Raw genomic sequence first — 26,066 nt, 5'->3', positions numbered from 1 at the left:
AAGGTGCACTATAAATAAAATTAAAAATAAAACGTTTTTGGCATTTTTGCATGAACATTATGTTGACATGAAGCGAGATTTAACAGAAAGAGGGAGATGGGATCAGGAAAGCTCTTCATGCCTGGATTAAAATTCAGGATATCCACAGTGCAGTTATTTGCCATTACAATGCATCTGGAAAGTATTCATAGCGCTTCAATTTTTCCACATTTTTTATGTTACAGCCTTATTCCAAAATGGACTAAATTCCACTGCGCCACTCAAGGACATTCACCGAGTTGTTGTGAAGCCACTCTATTGATATTTTGGTGGTGTGCTTTGGGTCATTGTCCTGATAGAACCATCACCCTAGTCTGAGGTCAAGAGCACTCTGATACAAGTTTTCTATCAGGATGTCTCTGTACATTGAAGCATTCATCTTTCCCTCTATCCTGACAAGTCTTCCAGTTTCTGCTGCTGAAAAAAAAAAAAATCTGCACAGCATCATGCTGCCACCACCATGCTTCACTGTAGGGATGGTATTAGCCTGGTGATCAGCAGTGCCTGGTTTTCTCCAAATGTAATGCCTTGCATTCACTCCACGGAGTTCAATTTTAGACTCATCAGACCAGAGTATTTTGTTTCTTATGGTATGTGAGTACTTCAAATGCATTTTGGCAAATTCCAGGTGGGGAGGGGCTCCAGTCTGGCCACTCTACCATACCGGCCGGATTGGTGGATTGCTGCAGAGATGGTTGTCTTTCTGTAAGGTCCCCCCTAAACTGCCCACTATGTCTGAATGTCATTTAAAGCATATCATGCAGGTATCCCACATATTAAAATGCCTGTGAAATGAACTTATGCTTTGAATTGAATTCATGCTTAGTCACATGAAATTAGAGTTTTGAGTCCCTTAACAGAGCAGTGAATAGGGATTTCGAGATTCATTCATTCATTTTCTTGTCAGCTTAGTCCCTTCATTAATCTAGGGTCGCCACAGCGGAATGAACCACCAACTTATCCAGCAAGTTTTTACTTTCAGCCGCAACCCAGTTCTGGGAAACATCCACACACACAATCACACACACACACACACACACACACACACACACACACACACACACACTCATACACTACGGACAATTTAGCCTACCTAATTCACCTGTACCACATGTCTTTGGACTGTGGGGGAAACCGGAGCACCCGGTGGAAACCCACGCGAAGGCAGGGAGAACATGCAAACTCCACACAGAAATGCTAACTGAGCCGAGGTTCGAACCAGCGTCCCAGCGACCTTCTTGCTGTGAGGCGTCAGCACTACCTACTGCGCCACTGCCTCGCCATTATTTTGAAGTTAGCCAACACTAATGAAAATAAGACTTATTTTAAACTATTACAACATGACATTCAAAAACACTGAGGGAGTTTTTTTTTTCATCATCGAAATCTGAGGAATAATAGACATTCTCTCATGAGGGGAGCACTATCAGACAATAAAAACTAATACCATCAACACTATCATTTAATAAACTGTTGTACATTTATACTGGTCTTAAAAAAATAGAAAAAAAATGTTACACCTGGGGGTGATTCAACATATCTAATAGAATCTGATCTAGCATTTTGCTTCATATTCACAAAACAAAGGCTACTTGTACATAATCAGAATCTTTTTAAACACTCATTAACATATAAAAAGTCAGTTATGCCTACACCACACATACATTTTCATGTTGGGCGACAAAAGCAAAGAACTATGAGTTGAAAGTGCCGAAAAAAAAAAAAAAAAGTTTTTACACTAGGATAAACAACCTGTATTCCATAAGCAAATCACACTGTTGTAAATTAAAATGGAATATATGGGTTTAAAAAAATTGCAATAACAAGCAACACTTTTAATATTTTGATTTGTATTTTAAAGAAAGCATATAAAGGAAAAGATGTATCATCAGCACATGAAAATACATGCACACATATTAAATAAATCGGTTACTTACACATTGAGGGGTTGCCACGCCGGCCATTGTGCTTTCATTTTTATAACAGTCAAGACCTCATCACCCTGTGTGATAAAACACAGAAAAGTATATAAATGTATTATAGTTCTGAATGACCATAGTGCTTAGAGAAACACACAACTATTGTTGAAAATAGGCGGATTATTTATCAATTAAGTTTTGCCGTAATTAATTATTATTTATTCAACCAATCTCTGGGTCTGGTGTTAGCACTTTTAGCTCATAGATAAATACAGAATTCAGATATTGCATACAGAGCCTGAGAATGCATTAATAGCACCACCACATGTGTACAGTGCTTTCAGGACAAATGTCATTCAACTGCACTAAACAAAAGAAAACAAAGCATAAAGGCAGAACATTTCATAGGTAAGATTTTGTTTTTTAAGTTTTTGTATGTTACAAACTTTTGTGCTAAACAAGTAACGCTATTGATGATAATACAGTCATTATTTACTGCATTGACCATAAGGCACGGAAGCACAAACTAGCACCAAATTCTAAGCTTATGCTAGTTTTGTTGAATACAATCAGAAAACGATGCACATGAATTATGACAAGACACTGCAGTGCCAGAAATTTGCATTATTGTTGGCTAAGTGAAGTAACAGCTAGTAACTTAAGGGTGCTTGATAACATAACAGCGACTGTGACTCACTGTGTTTAATGTCCACCCTAAATTACCGAATACTACAAATGTTATATGCCATTTAGATCAGAAAGGTGGGTATACACATTGAGATGCAGAGGTTTAAACGAATTGCTCATTCACAAAAAAATGGCTCTCTCCTCTGATAGCAGGAGACGTGTTTCAGGACATGGATTAGATCACATTTAACATGGAGAGAGGATAATACATTTACATGCACACAAGCACATGCTCTTTATTGTCAGCAATACCTGTGCAAACTTGTATCTATCAATGTAGAAAAGAGTCAATTTATATTTTTTGTCATTTAAAAAAATATTTGCATACACCGGGACAACTCCCGATCATAGATATATGTACAAATGTTTACATATCTATGGGTCCAGATGGCCAGTCCTCCTCTACACCTTAGTCCCACATTTTTTATTATTTTTTTATTTTATTTTAAAACAGCAGCTCTACTGAAGCATTCCTTCCAATAGAGAACAACAGGAATGGTGACATCTAATGTAAATATCTAAGCTTTAGCTAAGTTTAGCATATACAATTGAATCAAATTAGACCAACAAGTTTTAATAGTTTACCTATTTAAAGCTTGACTCTTCTATTGTTACATATGTCAAATTGTGCAATATCATCATACCTGCTGCAGCCATGCAAGCAAATTTCCTTAATTATTATGCTGGATTAGGAGGATTATGCTGGACATTATGCTGCAATTCATAGCCACATTGCCCTAGAAAATAGTAACTTTTCATTGTCTGTTGGCCTTGGTACACAATGGAAAAAAAAAAAAAAAACAAGCTTCATAAATAATCAAAATCATTTGCCCCTTGTTGAACAAGTTGTCTAATCTGATTCAAGAATCTATGCTAAGCTAAACTAAGCTTAAAAATCTCCTGTTACATCAGCAGATTGACTAAATTAATTTAAAAATGGTTAAACTTAACTGTTTAACTCTGTGGAGTTGTGTTTTTTCTTTTTTTTTTCTTTTTTTCTTTTAAGAACTTCCATGATAATATCAAACACAAACATTGCATGGTAAATCTTATATACATATATGATACACATTTGATGCTAATGGAATACATAAGATGCACTCTAAGAAAACATGTCTTAATTCCATGTGCAAGACCATAAAAGATTAAGATTTGTGTTCTATTTTGCATGGACTCTCTCATGCTATTGCCTCAATTTGTCTTGACAGGAAGTGATAAATAAAGCTTCCTTTTCTTCCGGCTGATGGAGAGATCGCATCAGAGTCTCATAAAAGCTGTATAAATATTTCATTAATGGCTCACGGCTCGCAGGCCAGCAGTGTGTGTGTTTGTGTGTGTGTGTGTGTGTGTGTGTGTGCGCGCACAAACGGCTCTCTTCTACTCAAACCATATCAAGAGTTCAAGATGAGGGCATCATTGAGGACTGTCAAGGGAAACAAGTTTTACTGTTAAGGTAAAGGCCATCAGTCTTTATAATGTCTTTACACAATACTTTGTTTCATACTTTGAGCTGATGTTTAGAATTTTCTCAGCTTTCTCATCAGTTCAAAAGCAGAACACACTCCTATACAAGAACTGACTTTCCCGAAACTGCATAATTCAAATAGGTGTGAGGAAAGTTCAGGTTTCCTTTGATACTTTATCTGTCATAGCCAGAACTGTTGTCATTGTTATTAATACAGCTTCAATTTCAGATAGAAAAACTAGGTATATGCCGATATATGGAAATTACATATATCGTCACCTTGGAATTATAAGGTTTTATCTGACATTTTTGTTAAAATTAAGTTATTGACATATTCTTATAAAATGACAACTTATTTCCATTATAAGAAGTTTATTTTTTTTAAGTTTTTTTTAAGTTGTTTAAATTTTAAAACTTTTTATTAAAAAAAAAAGTTACACTCATACTGTTTGCTATGGAATGCAGAAACTTTGAAGCTCAATATCTTAAAATCATTCAGAACGCTGATAGAACCTTATAATTCTAAGGTGACGGTATGACACGCAAGTTCATATTTGGATTTCAAATGTATAAAATATATGGGTCACGCTTTAATTTGATGGTCCAATTGTTGAATTTAGGTTACATTGCATTTACATGCTAATTAATACAAACTAATTCGCATTAGATTAAAAGTAGACTGTTAGGTTGGGGTTAGGGTTACGGTTAGTTTACATGTACTTGCAAAGTTTCATATAGTCAGTTAAATGTCTGTTAAAGGAGTATCAACAGACACTAAGCAGACAGTCTACTAATGCTCAAATGGACCATCAAAATAAAGTGTTATCAATATTGCAACTATGCAGTTTATTTAAAAGGGTAATGCCTATTTTAAATATTTATAATTTCTGAGATTCAGCATGTACGATTGAGCAAAGACGGTTGACGTTCAGAGACCATATAATAAGTCCTTAGAGGAAAAAAAACTCAGCATGAGTTTCAACCTACAGCTGATTAAATCATTATAGAACAGGTGACATTCTAAGTCAATCTCTTTTTTGTATGTAGAAATGCTGTTTTTATATCATAGTAATCTGGTAGTGTTTGCTTTGCTTTGGCTATTTTAGGGTAATTATTGTGATATCCTGATTGCAACAGAGAAATAGTGAGACATATCTGTAGACAGATGGCATTTCATGCTGTTCAGCCTTATAATCTTAAAATGTGAGCAGAATCACCTGTTTTGCCATTACTTTAGATTTTGCTGTAGAGAATCATTTAAAGACTAGCTCTAAAGTGACGTTGGTGATATAGCAACGGTCTCTGCTATTCTGTCAGCTCTTCAGCTGCAGATGTGAATTAATAGTGGCAGAAAGTAGTTCCTCGTGCAAAAGGATTTTGCACAACAAGGAGACTTTTCATGTTTGTTTGTGTATATATATATATATACACAATATGTGTTTGTGTGTGTGTGTGTGTGTGCTATATATATATATATATATATATATATATATATATATATATATATATATATATATATATATATATATATATATATTTAATTGAAGTCAGAATTATTAGCCCCCTTTTGATTTTTTTTCAACTTACTGTATACATTGAATAAAAGATAAGTAAAATATTGAAAATACAGAAACATAAGGCAGACAACACAATCGTACTTCCAAGTAGAAGAATGAGCAAATTCACAAGTCTACATTGCAAGACCGGCTGCTCTCCTGAGCTAACAAGGTGAAAGAATTCAGTCATCTGTCATCAATTATTCACTCGCATCGTTCCAAACCTGCATGATTGAATTTATTCTCGGAACACAAAATACAATGTTTAGAAGAATATGTAAATTTGCCAGTTATTCTTTTCAGTGCAACAAACGCTGAAAGTTACCAGGGGCTGTGAGACACTATAAAAAGTTTTATAAAGTCCATGTAACTTGTGTGAAATTGTCCTTGGCTCCTGAAGCTAAACAATAGCATAGTGTGAAGAACGCACTGATGCTATTATTCACCATCATGCAGTAGAAGACAATTTGCACATTTTTAAACCTAAAGGCTTTGACTTCAATAATGCAAATGCCAATGTTACTCAAGTGTCATTGGGCTTATTTTAAAAGTTTGCATATGGTTGTATTGAACTATTAAACTATGGGTGAATTTTGTTAATACTACTCTAATGTGTGGACATTTGTGGTTTGTGCAATGGATTTCAAAAGTTCTAAACATATTAATATAAGTGTTTCTCTAAATTAATGATTATATTTACAATAAAATATTACATTTGATAGGTGACTCTCAGATTGGCCTTCAGCAATTTTAGCATACAATACTGTACAATGCTTTAATAATAATAATAATAATAATAATAATAATAATAATAATTATTATTATTATTATTATTATTATTAGTAGTAGTAGTAGTAGTAGTAGTAGTAGTAGTACTTTGCTTTGAGCTGAATGCAAAAAATTATTAAAAAATAATGCTATGAAACAATTAATGAAACAATATTATCCAACATCTCTACAAAGACTCATTATAGAATACATTTATGAGTGAGAAGCACATGTAAACTCTGTGCTATGTACACATTTGCTATTTTTAAACTCATCTCACATTTCTGTTTTACTGGATTGTGCCTCTACACATTAAAGCTGATGCAATAGTCCAGAACAACATTGGGTAAGTCCATGGTGTGAATAACACCACATGTTACATTATGCACATTGTCATTTTAATGAGGTACAAAACCACAATGCAATGCATCTTTAATTAGTCTCTTCACAAATTTTATTTGCTGTTAAGTCAAAGAAGAAAACGGGTTATTAATTATGCAACACAAAGCCAAAAGGACAGATGATTTTTTTTTCATTTATTTATTTATTTGCTTTTTGAAAAGTATGTTTGTGTGAAAGAAGTGTGCAAAATGTGTGTGTTTGTGTGTATGTGTGTGTGTGCTATTGTTCCTGTGATAGCAAAGCAGAAATTTAAGCAGCCATTATTTCAAGCAGCAGAATTTTTAAGATTCACATGGTCCATTGGAATAAAGGTACTATCCTAATTTGGATAGGAAACATTTTGCTCAAGAAACGTTTCTTAGTTTCATCATACAACAGCAATATAGAAAATGCAAATAAAAAGAAAGAAGTGATTTCTAAATTTACTTTGACTTGTATTTAATTGCAGACAATACAACAGCACAATATGTAATGTGTTCTTTATAATTTTATTTATTTATTTAGTTATTTATAAACTTACATTCCAATTTTGGGTCTTGCAACACATTTCAAAAAATTTTGGAACAGTAAAGCATTTGCTCCATCTTTGTAATGTTGCCATTCATTTACACAATACTTAAAAGGTGTTTAGGGACTGAAGACACCAAGTGATGATGTGTTTCAGGTGTAATTCTGTCCCATTCTTTCTGTATACAAGTCTTAAGGTGGGCAACAGTATGGGGTCTTCGTTGTTGCAATTTGCGCTTCAAAATGTACCACACATTTTATATTGGACACAGGTCGGGACTGCAGGTAAGCCAGTTTAGTTCCTGTACCCTCCTCCGCCACAGCTAGGACTTTGTAATGTGTGCAGAATGTAATTTAGCATTGTCTTGTTAAAATATGCACAGGTATCCCTGGGAAAGTAAGCAGCATATTGTGCTCTATAATCTCTATGTACTTTTCAGCAGTAATGGTGCCATCAAAGAAGTGCAAGTTCCCTTTACCAAGGGCACTGATACAACACAATACCATGACAAACCCTGGCTTTTAGATTTTTTTGGCTTCTGGTAACAGACAGGATGATAATTTTATTCTTCGAAGTACGCGCCGTAAATATTTCCCAAAAAAAAGTCCCTGACATATTGATTCATCTGACAACAATATACATTTCAACTGTGTGATGGTCCATCCCAGATGCCTCTAAGCCCAGAGAAGTCAATGGTGTTTCTGGACACTGTTAACATAGGGCTTCCTTTAGGCACAATACAGTTTTAACTGGCATTTGTACATGTGGCACTTGACAAATGTTTACAAAGTAGTTCTGAGCCCATGTGGTCATATCCCCATATGGTGTGTTTGATGAGAGTTTAATCTGTGCAGAGGTTTGGCTTTCCAATAACTAAATTTGACAACTGTGTTGTATATGATACGGGCATATTTAATAGCTCATTGTAATATGCATTAGCTACCTCTTTACAAGTATTTTTGAATTACATTAATTTCAATTCACGTTTATTTATATGGCGCTTTTACAATGTAGATTATGCCAAAGCAGCTTGACTTAGATGTTCTAGTAAATTGAAACTATGTCAGTCCAGTTTCAGAGTTGAAGTTCAGTTTAGTTCAGTTCAGTGAAGTTTAAATTTCACTGCTGAAATTCCAAATACTGAAGAGCAAATACATTGATGTGCAGCTCCACAAGTGCTAAAGCAAGCAAGGCAGTGGCGAGAGTGACGAGGAACAAACTTTGGCGAGAAACAACCAATTGATGAGAAAAAAAAAAAAAAAAACTTGAGAGAAACCAGGCTCAGTAGGGCATGACCATTTCTCCTCTGGCCAAACTTCTTGTGCAGAACTGCAGTCTAGGCACTGGAAACTGGAAAACGCAGCACATTGTTTAAAAAAGCTGCAGGTGTGAATAAGTCACCGGTGGGTGTTCAGGCTGGCCCACTGAATCAATGTTAAGACTTGTCTGTCACTGTGGTCCTTCAGGAATCAGTCCTTGGACATATTAGTAATTTGATTGATCAGCATTGACTTCCATTGATTCCAGGTTATTCAACAAGTCAGTGTACTCGAGAGGACACAAATTTAAAAAGGCTTTAGTAACTATCTGTTGGAACTCTTCAATGTCACTGACTGGAAGGTTGTTTACTGCACTAGTAGTTCCAGTCAGTCAAAATCAAGAATTTTAACCAACCATGAAATAAATATAAAACCCAAGCAACTACTGTTTTGCTAATTAATATGCCAACCAGTGTCCTATAAATCATTTGTTCTGATTATTGGCTAATTGACTAAATGACTACCTGACTGAATTATTGTTTGACCGAACATATATATATATATATATATATATATATATATATATATATATATATATATATATATATATATATATATATATATATATAAAGATCAGCTTTTATTGTCACTTTATTGAAACTAAAGCAAAAAAAAAGAACTTTGCAATTCTTTTAAACTAAAAAGTACACAAAAGGCCCAATGCGTGTCTGTCTCTGTTTGCTGTGTGAGACTAAGCGCCAAGCTCTTGCGTGCTATTAAGAATTACCATCTGTCAGTGGGCAAGCATCAGACAACAGGAGCTGGACATATCCAAACTAATCACTTGATCGAAAAAAAGAAAAGAAAAAAAAAAGAAAAAAGGGAGAGAACAAAGATCTTATTCATCATTCCTCCTCAATACTAAATAGATTGTACACTCTTGAGGCCACAAAGTGTCCTTGACAACTAAGAAAGGTTTTTAGCAGCTCATAATTAAAATAAAACATGTTAGCTGTAATCAAACATGTCTTTTGCATTAAATTGCCAATAGCATTAACATTAGCATGATGTTTTGTCTCTGTTGAGTGCTTTTTTATGATGATGCAACATTCTGGTCTGTTGGAGATTATGTTCATTGTCTATTAAAGTTGATGCAGCTACTCAATTTAAGTTTTTTACTTTTACAACTGTTTTATTTAGAAATCCTGCATATTAATTAAGTAATAATTAGAAACAAGGGTTTTGTACACTCTCAGAAAAAAAAAGGTACATGGTCGTACAAATAATGTTCCTTAAACCTTATATGTTAGAGATAAGATCTCTTGTGATATTGTTCTGTACCTTTTATGGTATACAATTGAAATGGAAGAACACAATTGTTCTCATAAAAAAGGTACATTCGTGTTGGATAACCCCTTCTTTGTTACACTATCTATAAAAATAAATATTACTAGAAAGGCAAAGTGATATTATGAATAATTTCCATATTAAAACATGAATAATCATTTAAAAACAGATGTTTCAAGAAACACTTAAACATTATTATAAAGTTATATGATACAAAATAGGTGGTACACACTCAGGAAAAAAATAGTACAATGTTGTACTAAAGAAAGTACAAAACAAAAATGCTAGAAAATTTATCAGAAAAAGCTTAACAAATTGCCTTAAATGTTTAGTTTACAATACCTATAATTTTATGTTTTAACAGTTGTTTTGTATTATTGTTTTATAGAAGTTAATAATTCATGTTTTTAAGTTTCATTAAACGTATACTTTTAAATGATGATTTTTGTTATAATATGGAAATTATTCATAAAATCACTTTGCCTTTCCAGTAATATTTAATTTCATAGATACTGTAATAAAGGAGTTGTTAAACACTTTTGTACCTTTTATATGGTAACAATTGTGTACCTTCATTTAAATTGTACTATAAAACGTACAAAATAGTATCATAAGAGATCTTTTTTCTGTACCATACACGGTACATTTTTCCTCCCACCGTCCAAAAACATAAACCATAGCCAATCGACTAAAACAAATTATCACCCAATACAACCTTAGTTTACACTTCTCACGGTGACAAGCAGGGGAGTTCTCGAGACCTACCTGACCTCGAATTCCCCTCTCGCCCTTCTAATGGGAGGGAGCCCCGGGCTCGAGGATATTACGAGCTCAGGGCTCTCTCCCGGGACAGCATGCCAAATACGCTTTATTGATTATCAGCTAAGTGTGAACTCTTGAAAGGTACATTTTGGTTTTCCATGGTACAAATTATGTCCTTAGAGGTACAAACTGCAATAGTACAAATTTGTTTCTTTGTCATAAGGTACAAAGGGACTTAGCCGAAAAAAAATAATGAATGTCTTAAGGTACAATTCTGTTCCACAGGTACTGCTGCCCTAGAGAAAAGGGTTTGTACCTTTGGTACAAGATTGCACCTTTTTATCTGAGATTGAAGCAACATATTGTTTTAAAACTTGTTTAAGAACTGTTAATGTCTTTGTTTGATCCCAAAGCATTTTGTTGGTAAAACTATGCTGTCAAAAGGGTTTGTTCACATTTCATCAGTGTGGTCTTAGTATGTCTCAATATGTGTCTACAAACAACAACAACAACAAAAAAAAAAAAAATGTGAGATTAGCTCAGGATTACTCAAGCAACAAAATGATAATGATGCCTCAGAGGATTAATTCGTTTACAGATCTATTTATGAATCTGTTTGTGTTGAATCGATTGTTGACAGAACTGTTTGATACAAGTTTTTATGTCTTGTTGCATTGCTTGCATCGAGTCTAGTTATGGTAACATTAGGAAAGTTTCATAATATGTGAATGCAGCATATTTGTTATATTATATATAATATACAGTATATAACAAGGCCTTGGGATCAAAATATGCTGAGTTTTGATCCAACCTTGATACAAACTCACCTGCCTGTAGCTGTCTAGTAACAGTCAGACTTTTATTGGTTTGTTCAGGTGTGTATTGCGGCTGAAGAAAAACACTGACTGTGCCTCTCAGAAAACAAACTTGCCTTCCCCTGAACTAGAGATTGTTAACATCAGATACTGATTTATTTATTTATTTATTTATTTATTTATTTATTTATTTATTTATTTATTTATTTATTTATTTATTTATTTATTTATTTATTTTTGCTTACTACTCATAAAAAAGCCTATTCATGTTTCATAATTTTTCCAGTGATGGGTTGCAGCTGGAAGGGCATCCGCTGTGTATAAGTTGGTGGTTCATTCCACTGTAGCGACCTTAGAAAAATAATGGGACTAAGACGGAAAGAAAATTAATGAATGAAAGTTTCATGATGTCTGTTTTTTTGGCTCACGCATAAATTGTTTGTTTAAGCTTAATTTTTAATGCAGTTAGACAAAACAAGGTCTTTGCAAAATAGTTTACTGAGATGGAGTATCTAAAAAGAGCCCTGACCTTAACATTATCAAACAACATAAACAACATCAATAGCTACTCAGGCTGAACGAAAGTGAATCCCTGCAGCAATGTGCCAGTTTTTAAAAGAAGGCTATCTCAGAAGAGTGGAGGCACTGAGAGGATGGATGATTCACGATTTAATGGATTCATGTCCATGATTCTGGAAGACTCAATTGATCTCATTCACAAAACATGAGGAGAATTATGATAAGCAATTCTTCCATGAAATATTACATTCAAATCAAGGCAATGCACACAACAATGCTTTTACAAATGTTTTACTCAGAAATTCTTATTATTAATTAATCCAAAGCGTTTTTTATTAAGTCATATGTCCAGTCATGCATTTCTTTACCTCTCTAAAATGTCCCTACTCATTCTATACCATTCATTTGGAGCCAAATTTCTCATGGTATCTTAGGTTACTTAGAGAATTACCTTTCTGATCTGGAAATGTAATACCATATCCATTCACAGTACCTCCATACTGCACATTATCTGCAATCTTGCTGGAATCCCTTTGTGGTTGTGTCCACTGACAGAACTAAAAGAGGATTTCTAATTCTTTTTTTTTTTTTTCATACAGCATGAGTGAACAAAATAATAAAAGTCTCCTACTGCACAGTGCAGAGATGAATCATGTGTTCTCTAAATTAAATCAAATGGGCTTTTAAATGACTCAGGCTGAAATTGCGGAGGCTCTCTAAAAGGTTAGAAGTTCAAAGTGCATTGCAGTGCTCTGTATTGTGAAGGTAAGACTGCTCTTCATTTCTGCTAGGTCTCCTGACAGGATAATGCAAGAAAGAGGATTAAGACGAGTATTTCTGAAATTCTAATATACATTTTAATATTTTTGCCCCTAATCTTCATCCTTGATAAATTCAACATTGGCTTATTCTAAAAACGTAGCCCTATATACGTTTCTGGAGATCGCAAATTATGTAGCCAGAAGTCATATGGCTGCATTTCATTTTTTTAACTAACACTACGGGGCAGTGTGACGCCATTTCTTTTCACGCTTACCAGTAAATCGTTTACCTCTATGTATGGCCGGCTTTCCCGCTGTTAGCAGTTTGTCTGTTTAGCTCACCATGTATATAGAGGGGTCTCTGGTAGATTAATGTGAGAACAGCAGGTGCGAATGGCACATGTGAGGGAAAATTGAGATCTGAGAAAGCGTACACAGTGGCCCCTGGTGAATTTGCAAAAACAAAATCTGCTAAAAAATGATCTTGTTTAAGAATCAATTGGTACCTGGCCGCACACAAAATCATTAATTATTATGGTTTTATGTATTTTCTGAGTCTGAAAGATATTTTATTTTGAAAAATCTTTTATTTTGAAAAATGACCATAATCTCTCGGTTACATCTCGGTCACTTGAGCAGCCAAATTTAACCCACAAGCAGCAAACTGGATAAGAAACAGACGTCTTTTGAATGTTTCTTTGAAAAAGCCAAGTGGATGACCGGCAAAGGAATAGATCCACAACCCATTTGTCAACATATCAGGTGAATAACTCAAACTGAGGACTCGAGAGATGAACAGATTAAATCTTTAAATTTTCTTTCCTTTCACATAATGAATGAATGATTCAAACCCGATAGAGGACCCGAAAAATGTACTAATTTTCTCTGCTGCCTGCACAAATGTGCGCATGTGAGAATAAACAAATCACTTCCTGAGAGGACTCATTATTTTCGAGTCACATAAAAGATTCATTTAAAAGGACACATTTGATTGCGTGAGACCAATAAAAGATCAAAACATGACCTCTCTTTACAGAAATGTAAAATATGGACCAATCACTTGCTTTTTTAATGTCAAATCGTCTTGTTTAATCCTTTTTTTAAAACCTCCCTTTTTCACAGCACCGTACAACAGAATTTTGCATGCTCAATCTTTAGTGTGACCGCGGCAATATTCTCATACTGTATACACTTTCAATGAATGAGTGAAATACCCTAAATCAGGGCTAATCAATTGATGGCCCACAGGCCGAACCCGGCCCCCAAGGCTATTTATTCCGGCCTTCCAAATAGTGTGACCAAGACATCAAAAATAAATTTAATTCAGTCTAAAACAGTCGCTATAATTATGAAGTGATGTGCGTCTGTTCAATACAGCACAAGCTGCAGTTAAACGCTGCACGGAACGTGAGTCACCTGACATTAAGCGAGTGGTGGGAGCAGCCGAAAAAATTTTGCTGCAACAAATTGCTGCAATTAAACAAAGGTAAAGTTGCCAAATGTGTGCTAAAGATCCAAGCTTGTAAACCGAGGCTAATACGCACGCATATCGGATTACCCATAGCAGCAGCTGTTCCCATATCACGTCTTTTCCGCTTGCAAGTTTGTTATTTCTAATGTAAGAATGTATGACAATATCCGTGCACAAGCGGAGCAAAGTGCTTGTGACTTCCCAGGCGCATACAGTAGAAAACATCTTACGATGAGAGTTGCGCGTGGCTTTCAGTGCAATGTAAATAAAAGATATGTTAGACAAAATATTAAAATGATTATGTATGTATGAAAGCAGATGACAACAACAGTTAGTCTAAATAGCTACTTACCTAAAATGAAGCTTGAATTTACATTAGACCTGATAACAGTAAAACCATAATTCTTCTTCAGACTATATAATCGTACAACCAAAATCTGTAATGTTTGAATCCTGAATTGTTACGAAGTTTAAAACATAACATATGAATGTTTCTGAATGTAGAAGAAGCCTACTTAAGCAATGCACTGCTTTTGGTGTGCTATGAAATACAACATTTGAATGTTTGCTAAAAAAAAAAAAAAAGTCTATTGTGTAGTGCATTGATATTATGTAGTTACAAAATACAACATATTAACATTTTAATGTAGAAAAGCCAACGTGGGTGGCTTAAAGGGCAAAAATACAGCATGTGGGCTCTGTCATCACTCATTTTCAGTAGCAAGTCATATCTATCCAGCCCTTCGTTTGGGATGCTTTTCATGAACCGGCCCCATGACAAACAAATTGAATAACCCTGCCCTAAATGATGAAATACCCTAAATCACTATACAGATAAAAATTCACCTCATATTATTGACCTGATTAGTGACCAGTGCTGGTAGATATTTTATTAACCACTGGCTCATAATCAACACATGATCTTATCCCCAAGCCACAATAGCGGATGCTGATGTTTACACTTTTTTTCCACAGACATTGTTTGAAATTTTCTCATTTTTATGGCCGCTTGACTTGTCTAGACAGCATAAATCTATAAACAAACACCATGATCCTTGGGCAATTTATGTGCCATTTGAGATGATTGCCCTATCCGACTCCAGGCATGGAGCAGAAGACACTGAAGTGGTTAAACAGCAGGGGAATTCTGTCCCAGAGCAGAAGAATGAACAATCTGACTCAATATGAAGGGCACACCATGCACCATAGGGGCACAACCTTTCAACAGTTTCCTTGTTCATTCAGTTATGACAGATAGCATTAAACACACTTATCTTGCCGTCCTTGAAGAAGGGTCAATTCTGGGGCTTGGCATGAGCTCGAAGTTTGAACCCCCCCTATGAGAGGATTCATATAGAGCAAGACTGAGAGTGGTAGAAGAGGAGGTAGGTTGGAAAAATTGCTGCAGGGACAATGGCTGCTGCTTACATACTGTAGGCTCATGGAAATGACAACCTAGATTTGGATCTTCATTTATTGCGAACCGGAGCACATCTACTGCTCGTCCTGCTCTACATTGGATCTTTGCAGGAGCAGAGTGTCTTTCCTTATTTTCTGGAAATAATAGCAAGCCTCAACATAGAACTTAACAGACTAACCTTGAGTTTTCTTTCTCATAAAAAGACCAGAAATACTTGAATTAAAACACATTAAAAACCAAAACAGGCAAATAATCCATGTTTCTAAAAAAAATTTATTTGATAGGTAATGGCACAGGACCCGCACATCACTAGTGAATCTGAACTCTGGTCCTTGTATTGATCATTTCACATGTATCTTGTGTTTAACGCACCTGACTAGGGTAATCATCTTATTAGAAGAGAGCTCCAAGAAACAACTGTGTTGAGGTTGCATTGTTCCCTACAAAGTGTTCACTGCTCTCTACCCCCTGCACACCAGAAATAGGCTGAACTTGAAGCTTACATCATTAAAAGATTTGCACTACAAATGCTGTTTGCAACATGTTTCATTTATCTATAAGTGTGAAGGGTTATTTAACTGCAATCATGAGGTTTAGCATAGAATTCATGTGTTGTGCAGGTTACCCTTGAATTAAACAGGCTTTTAAACTGGAATCATAGCAGAATATCCTGTGATGTCCAGTTCGCAGAGCACTTATGGTCAAATGGAACAATCCTCTGAAGCGGTTAGAGAAATATACAAAATATGTATAACGGAGGGACCACGAGGTCAAGGATTGAAACCTGCTGCTCTGAGAACACTATCAGTGTCAGGAACATAAAATAGAGAACTGATGTGCTTTTATGGGCTTCAGAAAAGGGTCACGTTTAAAATGTAATGCCATAATTTCAGCTATTAATAAAAAAAGGTATACATTAGGTTAACTGTATGAAGTATATATATATATATATATATATATATATATATATATATATATATATATATATATATATATATATATATATATATACTTTACAGACACATTGTGGAGACACCAAAGCTTGTAAACATGGTAAAATAGGAGTCCTTTAAACAAGATAAAGGTATTTAGATCAGCTCTAGTGAGCAACAGTTTAAAGCTGCATCCAAAATCTAAATCCAAAAGAATATACTTCGATACTATATAGTACACTAAAAACAGTATGCAAGCTAACTAATACGTCCAAGTTCATATAAAATGAAAACAAACATGTGAGAAGTTCCCAGATGACATGCTACTTCCGGCAATATTGTGAAGTGTGCATCAGATGGACGCTATGGTATCACATGATGCGCCGCATGATAATTCATGAATGGGAGTGAAGCGATGCAACTGATGTGGGTAGGTCATGTGATGTTAACAAAATGGTAGATGAAGCATGCCCGAGTTCCATTCATATTGTATAGAATGCACTTCTCTAATGGCTGTGTAGTACGTTTAAATGTAAATGCAGTGTCTCTTGAGTAGTAGACAATTTCGGATGCAGCCTAAGTTTTAAGCTGTTCACAAATTAGTATTATTATTATTATTGTTATTGTTATTGTTATTATTATTATTATTATTATTATTATTATTATTATTATTGCACATATATAATAAACATATATTTTTATATGCATTATTATTATTCCCATAACATTAAACACATCCATTTTCATTTGTTCTCAAAATCAAGCAATGATGTGGAATTCTATATTTGTATGAGAGACATGACATTTAGTGGGCTACTTTAGTGTTTTTGGTTCTCTGTTGCATATTAGATTACATATTACAGTGACATGATATTGGGAAAATATAAAAAAATAATTTTGGGTCAACTGCAGCTTCAGTGAAAGTCACTAGCTCATAGTGCATTAATAGCCACGCACTGTGAGCAAATTATGTTTCCTCCCCCATCCCTCTTCACAAGTGTGAAAGAATATACTATACATATCATTTTAATTGTATAAGGAGGTGAACATGTATCTCTTAGGAAACAGCTTTAACAGTCAGCTCATTTTAATCCTTAATGAAACCTTTGATGAGGAGCTCAAACTAAACCCTGCTTTTAATTGGAAGCTCCATGTGGGGAATTGTAGAATAAGTGCATAAATGCATTTACCTACTCAATAGCCCTACGATTTGGGACTTATGCAGCAGAAAATTCCAGGTTTTTAGAATTAATTAGCAGTATGGAATTTTGCATCAGTATTCCCTGGAGTCAATCGCATTACAATGCTGGACACAGAATTCAAAGTCAGCTTCCTTGCAGTGTTATTTGTTATAGGGGGTAAAGGGCGAACCTTTCCTGACGTCAACTATGTGATCATCCAGGTTTATTGGCCAGCATTACTGAAAACATCCTAAATCATTTACAAGCCACGAGACAAGAGCATTAAATCCCCCCATCCCTTGGCAGAAGGTACTTGGAAAAGTGCCATATCAGGCCCATGCAATATGGTATTGAAAAATCAATAGCAAAGTGCCATGAAGACAATCAATGTTACAGTGAAGATAAAATTCGAGAATACGAAAGGCCAGGGAGTGGGAGGAAGACTTCCAAGTCTCTTGTCTAAGAGGTAAAAAGGACACGTTGAACTTGTTGACAAAATACGGCTTTATACACAGGCTTTTAGGCAATGCATAAAATAGAGCAATCTGCCTATGTGATTTTGTTGCATAACTATACAACCAGTGTTCAGATTGAGGGGCGATGGCATCCTCCTTATAAAAAAAATAAAAAATAAAAATAAATAAATAAATTATGAAAAGCATCACCATCATGGCTTACCATCTACTTTAGATTAATAAAAGTGTTCATTCATTCATTCATTTTCTTGTCGGCTTAGCCCCTTTATTAATCCGGGGTCGCCACAGCAGAATGAACCGACAAAGTTATCCAGCAAGTTTTTACGCAGCTGATGCCCTTCCAGCCGCAACCCATCTCTGGGAAACATCCACACACACATTCACACACACACTCATACACTAAGGACAATTTAGCATACCCAATTCACCTGTACCGTATGTCTTTGGACTGTAGGGGAAACCGGAACACCCGGAGGAAACCTACGCAAATGCAGGGAGAACATGCAAACTCCACACAGAAACATCAACTGAGCCGAGGTTCAAACCAGCAACCCAGCGACCTTCTTGCTGTGAGGCGACAGCACTACCTACTGCGCCACCGCCTCGCCCTTAATAAAAGTGTTTTTACTTTAAAACATGCAAATAAATATTAAAACTCTCTATTTATGTCAATTTGCGACTTGTAAACTGATGATTGACCAATTAGAATACAGTTCATTGCGTCATTTCTTGAATTTTCCAAATGCCAAAGATGCAACTTTTTGTGTTCTTTAAAGAGAAAAATAACAGAAGGTATGATATTTACTTGTTTAAAGTGATATATGTATGCTGTACCTGCTGTGCATTACAGTTTAGGGGACTTGACACAAGTATAACTTAAGCTGTTCTATGTCCACTGTAAAACACAGATAACAGGGCTTGCTAACATTTACTGTAGCGACCCACGTTTCGCCGTTAATATATAAGTTACAGCAGATTCTAGGTTCCCTGTTTTTAAAATGAACCATTATTACTATCCCTAAAATCCAAACGCAAATCATGTGATGCATTTTTAGAATCACTGTTGTCAAATAAGTGGAAGATATGTTCGGAGACATGGGTTGTTAGAGTTGCATTTATAAATAAGCCGCAATGAAGCTTTGTTTCCATTTCCCCATGATGAGAGCACAGCTTGCATGTGGACCTTACAGTGATCTGCTAACAAGTGACAAGATTATGTTTGTTAGGAACATTTTTTACCCAAGAGCTTGATGAAATCCAGTCACTCATCTCCTTTAAAAAAAAAAAAAAAAAGATGCAGATCCGGTGCTTGCTAATCATAGCAAGAAGGTCGCTAATTCAAGTCCCGGTTGGGTCAGTGGGCATTTTTGTGTGGAGATTGCATGTTCTCCCAGTGTTCGTGTGGGTTTCCTCCGGGTCCTCCGGTTTCCTCCATAGTCCAGAGACATGCACAACAGGTGAATTGGATTAACTAAATTGTGTGTGTGTGTGTGTGTGTGTGTGTGTGTGTGTGTGTGTGTGTGTGTGTGTGTGTGTGTGTGTGTGTTTGTGTGAGAATGAGTGTGTATGGGTGTTTCCTAGTACTGGGTGGGATTATGTAAGGGCATCCACTGTACAAAACATATAACATAAGTTGGTGGTTCATTACCCTGTGGCGACCCCTGATTAATAAAGGGACTAAGCCGAAGAAAAATTAATAAATGAATGAATGAATGAATAAATGAATGACACAGCTAATCACATCATGCAGTTTTTAAATAAAGGATTTCATTACAAATAAAATTATGGGGTGGCAAACATTTTTTTTTTTTTTCACACAGGGTTATGTAGTTTTTATTTAGTGTCCCCTAAATAACTTGTAGTTGTTGACTAATGTTTAAATGTTTTTAATGATCGGAAACATAAGTGACAAACATGCAAAAATAACATGTGTATAATATAATATTACCTGATGTCTCATGATGCAAATGGAAGCATAAATAGGGGGAAAACTGGAACCACACTCACAAATCAGCACTGGAGGCTGTCAGAAGTACCCTACATCTTGAGTAAGCATGGAGTCACATTGTGTTAACATGAACTGAATTAGCATATCCTCAGTGTCATGTTCGCAGATTCACATGCAGGAAACCAGAGGAGCTGTGACAGTCCTGTTATGACATCCATATTAACTGTGATATATTTCACAAAATCTGTGCTTCTAGCTCCCACTTATAAAGTGAAAACAGGAAGGTCTGCATTCCTTTCCCTCGATTTTGTAAACCATGCCATTGTATACTATTACCGCAAAGTAAAAATGTTTCATTGACTGATTGTATGGTGTAGATTGTTTACAGTTACTAACCTGCATAAATGAATCATTGATGGTTTTATGTAAAGTGAAAACAGGATGCATGCATGAGTATTATTGTGTATTATACAGTAGGTAAACGGATTCTACCAAAATACATTAAGCTCTATTATACACCTTATGCAATGCGGCACAAGGCACGACACACTAGACGTTTGCTAGTTTCAGCTCAATGCAAGAGCACGCTGTTTAAATAGCAAATGCATTTGCGGTCATATATGCGCCCATAGGCGTTCTAGTTTTAAAAAGGTGTGTTAGGTCCTACTCACACTATGCTATCCGTACCATTCCCAGGCTCGTTTCCTGGATCGTTTGTGAACTGTGAGTGCGCTGAATCGCTGAATCTGAGTGCGGTTCACTTGGGCTTTGGTGCGGTACACTTGTGTTTGAGTGCAAAAAGCGCATCAAAGCCCGAAACTGAAAGCCAGACAAGACTTTTAAGTAGTTTATTATAGACGCATTTCCTCACTGCACGATAGCTGCGAACCTTCAGCAAACCTCCTAATTCCTGCAGCACGAGGATTTTATGATTGTTTATGAGCGTCAAAAGTGGCTGAATTGACTCTTAAAGGGAATAGGAGATGAGACTCTGATTAGTTTATTCTCAAAACAAACCTATAATTTAATTAAAAGAATAAGCTCAACCCTGTTAAACCATGCGGCTTGGCGCAAAGTAAATTTTTTTCATCTTTAAAATAGCAAAAGTGGATTCAGACAGCCCTTAATGCTTTTGTGCCCTATGCTTTGGACTTTGCGCCTAGATTGTCAAAATAGACCCCATTATCTTACATTTGTATAGACACTGAAACATAAAGTAGAGATGTTTTTTTTCACCATCTACAGTACAGTATATCTACAATACTTTTATTAAGTAGACATCCTGTGTATAATACTTATAATTTAAGTAATCAATCCGTTTTAATTGCACTGTAAACAATCCAACTTGGAAAAAAGTCTAAATTACTTGTTTGTTTTTGTTGGTTTGGCAAAGATCAGTAAAAATGTCTGTACAACTACATTTAACAATTAACCTAAATCAAAATTGTCTTAATTAAGTTAAATTTGTTTTATGAGCAAAACTTTGGAAGATTACCCAAAAAAGCTTCTACCAACTTATTAAGTTTAATTGAGATTAGTAACACCAATAATAACATTAATTGTATTATTATTAACAACAACAATAAAAACAATATACAACTGCAATCAATAACAACTATCCAAATGATAAATCAAACGCTAAAACGATCAAATAACAAATCAAAAGATGTTCTCAAAAGAGAAAACAAATGCATTTGATATTTCATTTTCATGAATAACTCAGTAAAATCCTGTAATAATTAAATGGCAAATCAAATGCTTAAACTATCATTCTAATGGAGTTACATAACCAGCAATCTGTTTCTGGAAGTTCGCTGGCTTACTACACTCGCATCATTCAGGAACTACATATCCCAGCATTGCAAACACCGGTTACCATTAATAACACACAGCTGAAAACCATTATCATAAATAGTTTGGACTATTTATACACATTGCACACACCAGCCAAGGCTGAGTCTTTGTGTGTCGGTGCCTGTAAGTTTCAATGAGTGTTGCCTGTACATGTCCTGTTCATAGTTTTTCTTGTTATGTTTTGATGATTTTTGATTGATGTTACTTTTTGTATTTTTGTCACCACTTTGTTTTTGCATTTTTTGATTTCCTTCATGATGTCTGAGTTATCCTTGTTTTTTTTTTTTATTAATTGTAATTTATTACAATTGTAAGATTTTTAAATTTTTTTAGATTTTTTTGAACTTCAGACAATTTAGGTGAGAGCAACTAATTAGGGATGTCCAGATCCGATCACGAAATCGGAAATTGGGATCCAGTCTCAAATAAATTTGTATGTGTATATATATATATATATATATATATATATATATATATATATATATATATATATATATATATATATATATATATATATATATATGTGTGAGTTAGACCCCTTGCTTGACTTCATTGACTTCAAACAGAAACAGCAACGCGTGCATCATTACATCACTTTATTGCAGAGGCTCTATTGATTAAAGGTCGGCAAAGTAGAACATGGAAGCAGCTTGAAGCACATAATGCAAGTCCGGTGGTATTATAAAGTTATTGACGACAACATTGCCATTGCCAACATTGTGAGATATGAAAACTTGCAAACTATGCATTGTAAGAAGTGAAAAGAAAAAGACTACATTTAAAACAGCAAACCTGATAGGACACTTCCATAACAAATGTAAAACCTCGATTTAAAATGCTGTCTCACCACTATTTTACTGAGAGAGTTTTGCCAGCCCTTTTGACAAACTACTTGTTCTGTTAAAAGATGTACCCCATATTTCAATCAACACAGATCACCCCCATATTTCAATCACACTTCTCGACTGTTGCGTACCTGATCTCCGCAGGGGTAAGCTTCCGACTCATGTACATGATGGGATGTTCTTCACCATTATGGACCTTTGATAAGACCAGGTCCAAGTCGGAAGCGTCGGTCTGTAAAATGAAAGGGCAGCCAAAGTCAGGTGCGTGCAGTACCGGTGAGGATGTTAAAGCTGACTTCAGTGTCTGGAGTGCGTCTTCTGCCGTCTTGTTCCACTTTATCCTCTCTGGCTACCCCTTTCTTGTCAGGTCTGTCAGTAGGTTGGCTATGGATGAGAAGTTAGCTATGAAGCATCTATAGTAGCCCACTAACCCCAGAAACGCACGTACCTGAGTTTTTTTGTGGTGGGTTGTGTTTCTTGAAGTGCTTTGACCTTATTTTGCTGTGGCTGGATGAGACCTCTTCCTATGTGGAAAGTGAGGTTTTTGGCTTCAGCTAGACCTAGGTGGCATTTCCTGGGGTTAGCTGTGAGCCCAGCCCGTCATAGATCCAAAAGCACCCTCTGTAACAGGGATAGATGTTCTTCCCATGACTCGGAGTGGACGATTATATCGTCCAAATACGCTGCTGCATATGGCTGATGGGGCCGCAACAGGATGTCCATCATTCTCTGGAATGTGGCTGGGACCCCGTGGAGCTCGAAGGGAAGAACCCGGTGTTGCCAGTGCCCACTGGTTGTAGAGAAGGCCGTTTTCTCCTTGGCATCTGGACTAAGTGGTAACTGCCAGTAGCCCTACGTGAGGTCGATGGTCGAGATGAATCGGGCTCCATCAGGTTTGGGAACCATCACCACTTGGCTGGACCATGGGCTACGGGAGGGTTTGATTATTCCTAACTTCAACATATTTTCGATCTCTCCGTTGATAGCCAGCCGGCGAGCTTCTGGTACTCAATAAGGCCTTTGTCGGATAATGTACCAGGCAGAGTGATGATGTCATGATGGAAGATGGACGTTCGGCCCGGTTTCTCCGAGAACACATCCTTGAACTGACCAACCAGGGCCTGCAGTTCCACCTTCTGGTTTGCTGAAAGCTGCTCACCTATGTGGACAACTGGAGGACTTTCGTCTGTAAAAGCCAATAGGTGGCCTGGAGCTGCTACCCACCTCTTCATCAGGTTTATGTGATACAGTTGTTCTTCACGTCTGTGTCCCGGCTGACGGACTCAATAATTTACCGGCCCTACCCTTTCAACCACCGTAAATGGTCCCTTCCATGATGTGAGAAACTTCGACGTCGTGGTGGGTATCAGGATCATCACTTTATCACCAGGTTGAAATTCTCAAGGTTGGGTGGGTCGGTTATACAATCGTTGTTGGGCACGCTGGGCTTCGGTCAGATGTTTCTTGACGATGGGCATGACTTTGTTGATGCATTCTCTCATGTCCCGTACGTGTTCTATCACTGACCGTTGCAGTGCTGGTTCCTGCTCCCAGGCTTGACGTGCCATGTCCAACAGCCCTCGTTGTTGACGGCCAAATAACAGTTCAAACGGTTTGAAGCCTGTGGAGTTCTGGGGTACTTCTCTTATGCCGAATAACACGTACGGGATCATGATGTCCCAGTTGCACCCTACCTCTGCCACCACTCAGCAGAGCATCTGCTTTAGGGTTTGGTTGAACCTTTCTACTAGGCCGTCAGTTTGCGGATGGTACACCGATGCCTTCAGTTGTTTCACTTTTAGCAGGTGGCAGAGTTCTGCCATCAGCTGGGACATGAAGGGGGTGCCCTGGTCGGTCAGTATCTCCGCTAGGATTCCCACTCGACTGCACAGAAAAAAACAGCCCCTTCGCTATCGCTGCTGATGTGGCTTTTCTTAGGAGAATCACTTCTGGATACCGGGTGGCGTAGTCTAGGATGACAAGGATGTGCTCGTTACCCCAGGCCGACTTCGGCAAAGGCCCTATCAAGTCCATACAGATGCGGGTGAACGGACCAGTAGTGTTTTCTTTTCCCCCCGCCTCTCTGTGACACATGAAGTTCCATGCTATGGGCTGATCTGAGTAACAGAATCGCGCCAAACATTTGAAAACTTTACCTTAAGTAGTCAATCCAAGAATCTCCTTGAGGAAAGGGGTGTAAATAACAAAATGCATTTGCATTTAGTGAACGAGTTTCTGCCTATAGGAAAGGCACACCATTTACAGTGGTTCAAAAGATACCTGAAGTTATATATCTATTGGTTTGATTATGTCTATTTCTAAGGGAATGAGACCATTGTACTGTCCCAATAAGACATTTCAAATGATATCAAACAAGATAGAAAAAGTCACTTGGGTTGATTTAGAACATTCAGACTTTAAAATGACCATTCTGTATGAGTACAGTATGTAGAGAGGGTGGTTGAACAAAAGGGTTGCAGGGGTGCTTCAAATGTAAATGAAGGAAAGGAGGGGAGCTGATTTTTCCCGTATTCCTGCCTGCTGGGTTGTGGAGCCAATTGTCTCTGTGTTTTTAGCTCATGTTTGAATTGTCAAAGACATCAAAATATTTGTAGTATCTCAAGTCTTACACCATTAAAAAAATTAAAAAAATAAAAAAATAGAAAAAAACAATGTCACATCCTCAACATGGGAAGATGTGACCATGAGAAAAATTGTCCTGATAAGTGCTAAACTCACCAAACCATAGAAAAGGTAAAAAGCTGCAAATAGATGATCCCCTCCTAGTCTTGCTTGACCTTTCATGTCAAGCATCTTCCAAACACTGCACATTTTGAATGTCTCCCTTACCACACATATCTATTTTGAGTAATGCAGACTCTACTAATGAGCAGAATCAGGTATGATAGATGAGCAGCATTCCCAAAATATGCAGTTCTGGAGGTTTTCCAGGACAGAGTTGAAGAATATTTTCTTTTTTTATTCATTTATGTTTTTCATATATATATATATATATATATATATATATATATATATATATATATATATATATATATATATATATATATATATATATATATATATATATATATATATATATATATATATTTTTTTTTTTACAGAGTCTGCCTG

At 36.2% G+C, this 26,066-nt stretch overlaps 1 protein-coding gene and 1 long non-coding RNA gene across 2 annotated transcripts in view; one reads left to right on the top strand and one right to left on the bottom strand.

Moving 5' to 3' along the window:
* spon1a (spondin 1a) overlaps window positions 1-26,066 on the bottom strand; it is a 316,060-nt gene that overhangs the window by 56,369 nt on the left and 233,625 nt on the right. Inside the window, 1 exon segment of the mRNA NM_131515.1 lies at window positions 1,977-2,041. Coding sequence (NP_571590.1) covers window positions 1,977-2,041 — 65 coding nt within the window.
* LOC147839768 (uncharacterized) overlaps window positions 25,035-26,066 on the top strand; it is a 29,736-nt gene continuing 28,704 nt past the window's right edge. Inside the window, exon 1 of the long non-coding RNA XR_015515084.1 lies at window positions 25,035-25,557. This is a non-coding gene — a long non-coding RNA (uncharacterized LOC147839768). The remainder of the gene's footprint in view (window positions 25,558-26,066) is intronic.

The sequence above is a fragment of the Danio rerio genome, chromosome 18 (genome assembly GCF_052040795.2).
Source record: "Danio rerio strain M-AB ecotype USA chromosome 18, GRCz13ab, whole genome shotgun sequence".
In the NCBI taxonomy this organism is placed as follows: Eukaryota; Metazoa; Chordata; class Actinopteri; order Cypriniformes; family Danionidae; genus Danio; species Danio rerio.
The sequence above is the reverse complement of the archived record's forward strand: the minus strand, read 5'-3'. Positions and strand labels throughout refer to the sequence as shown.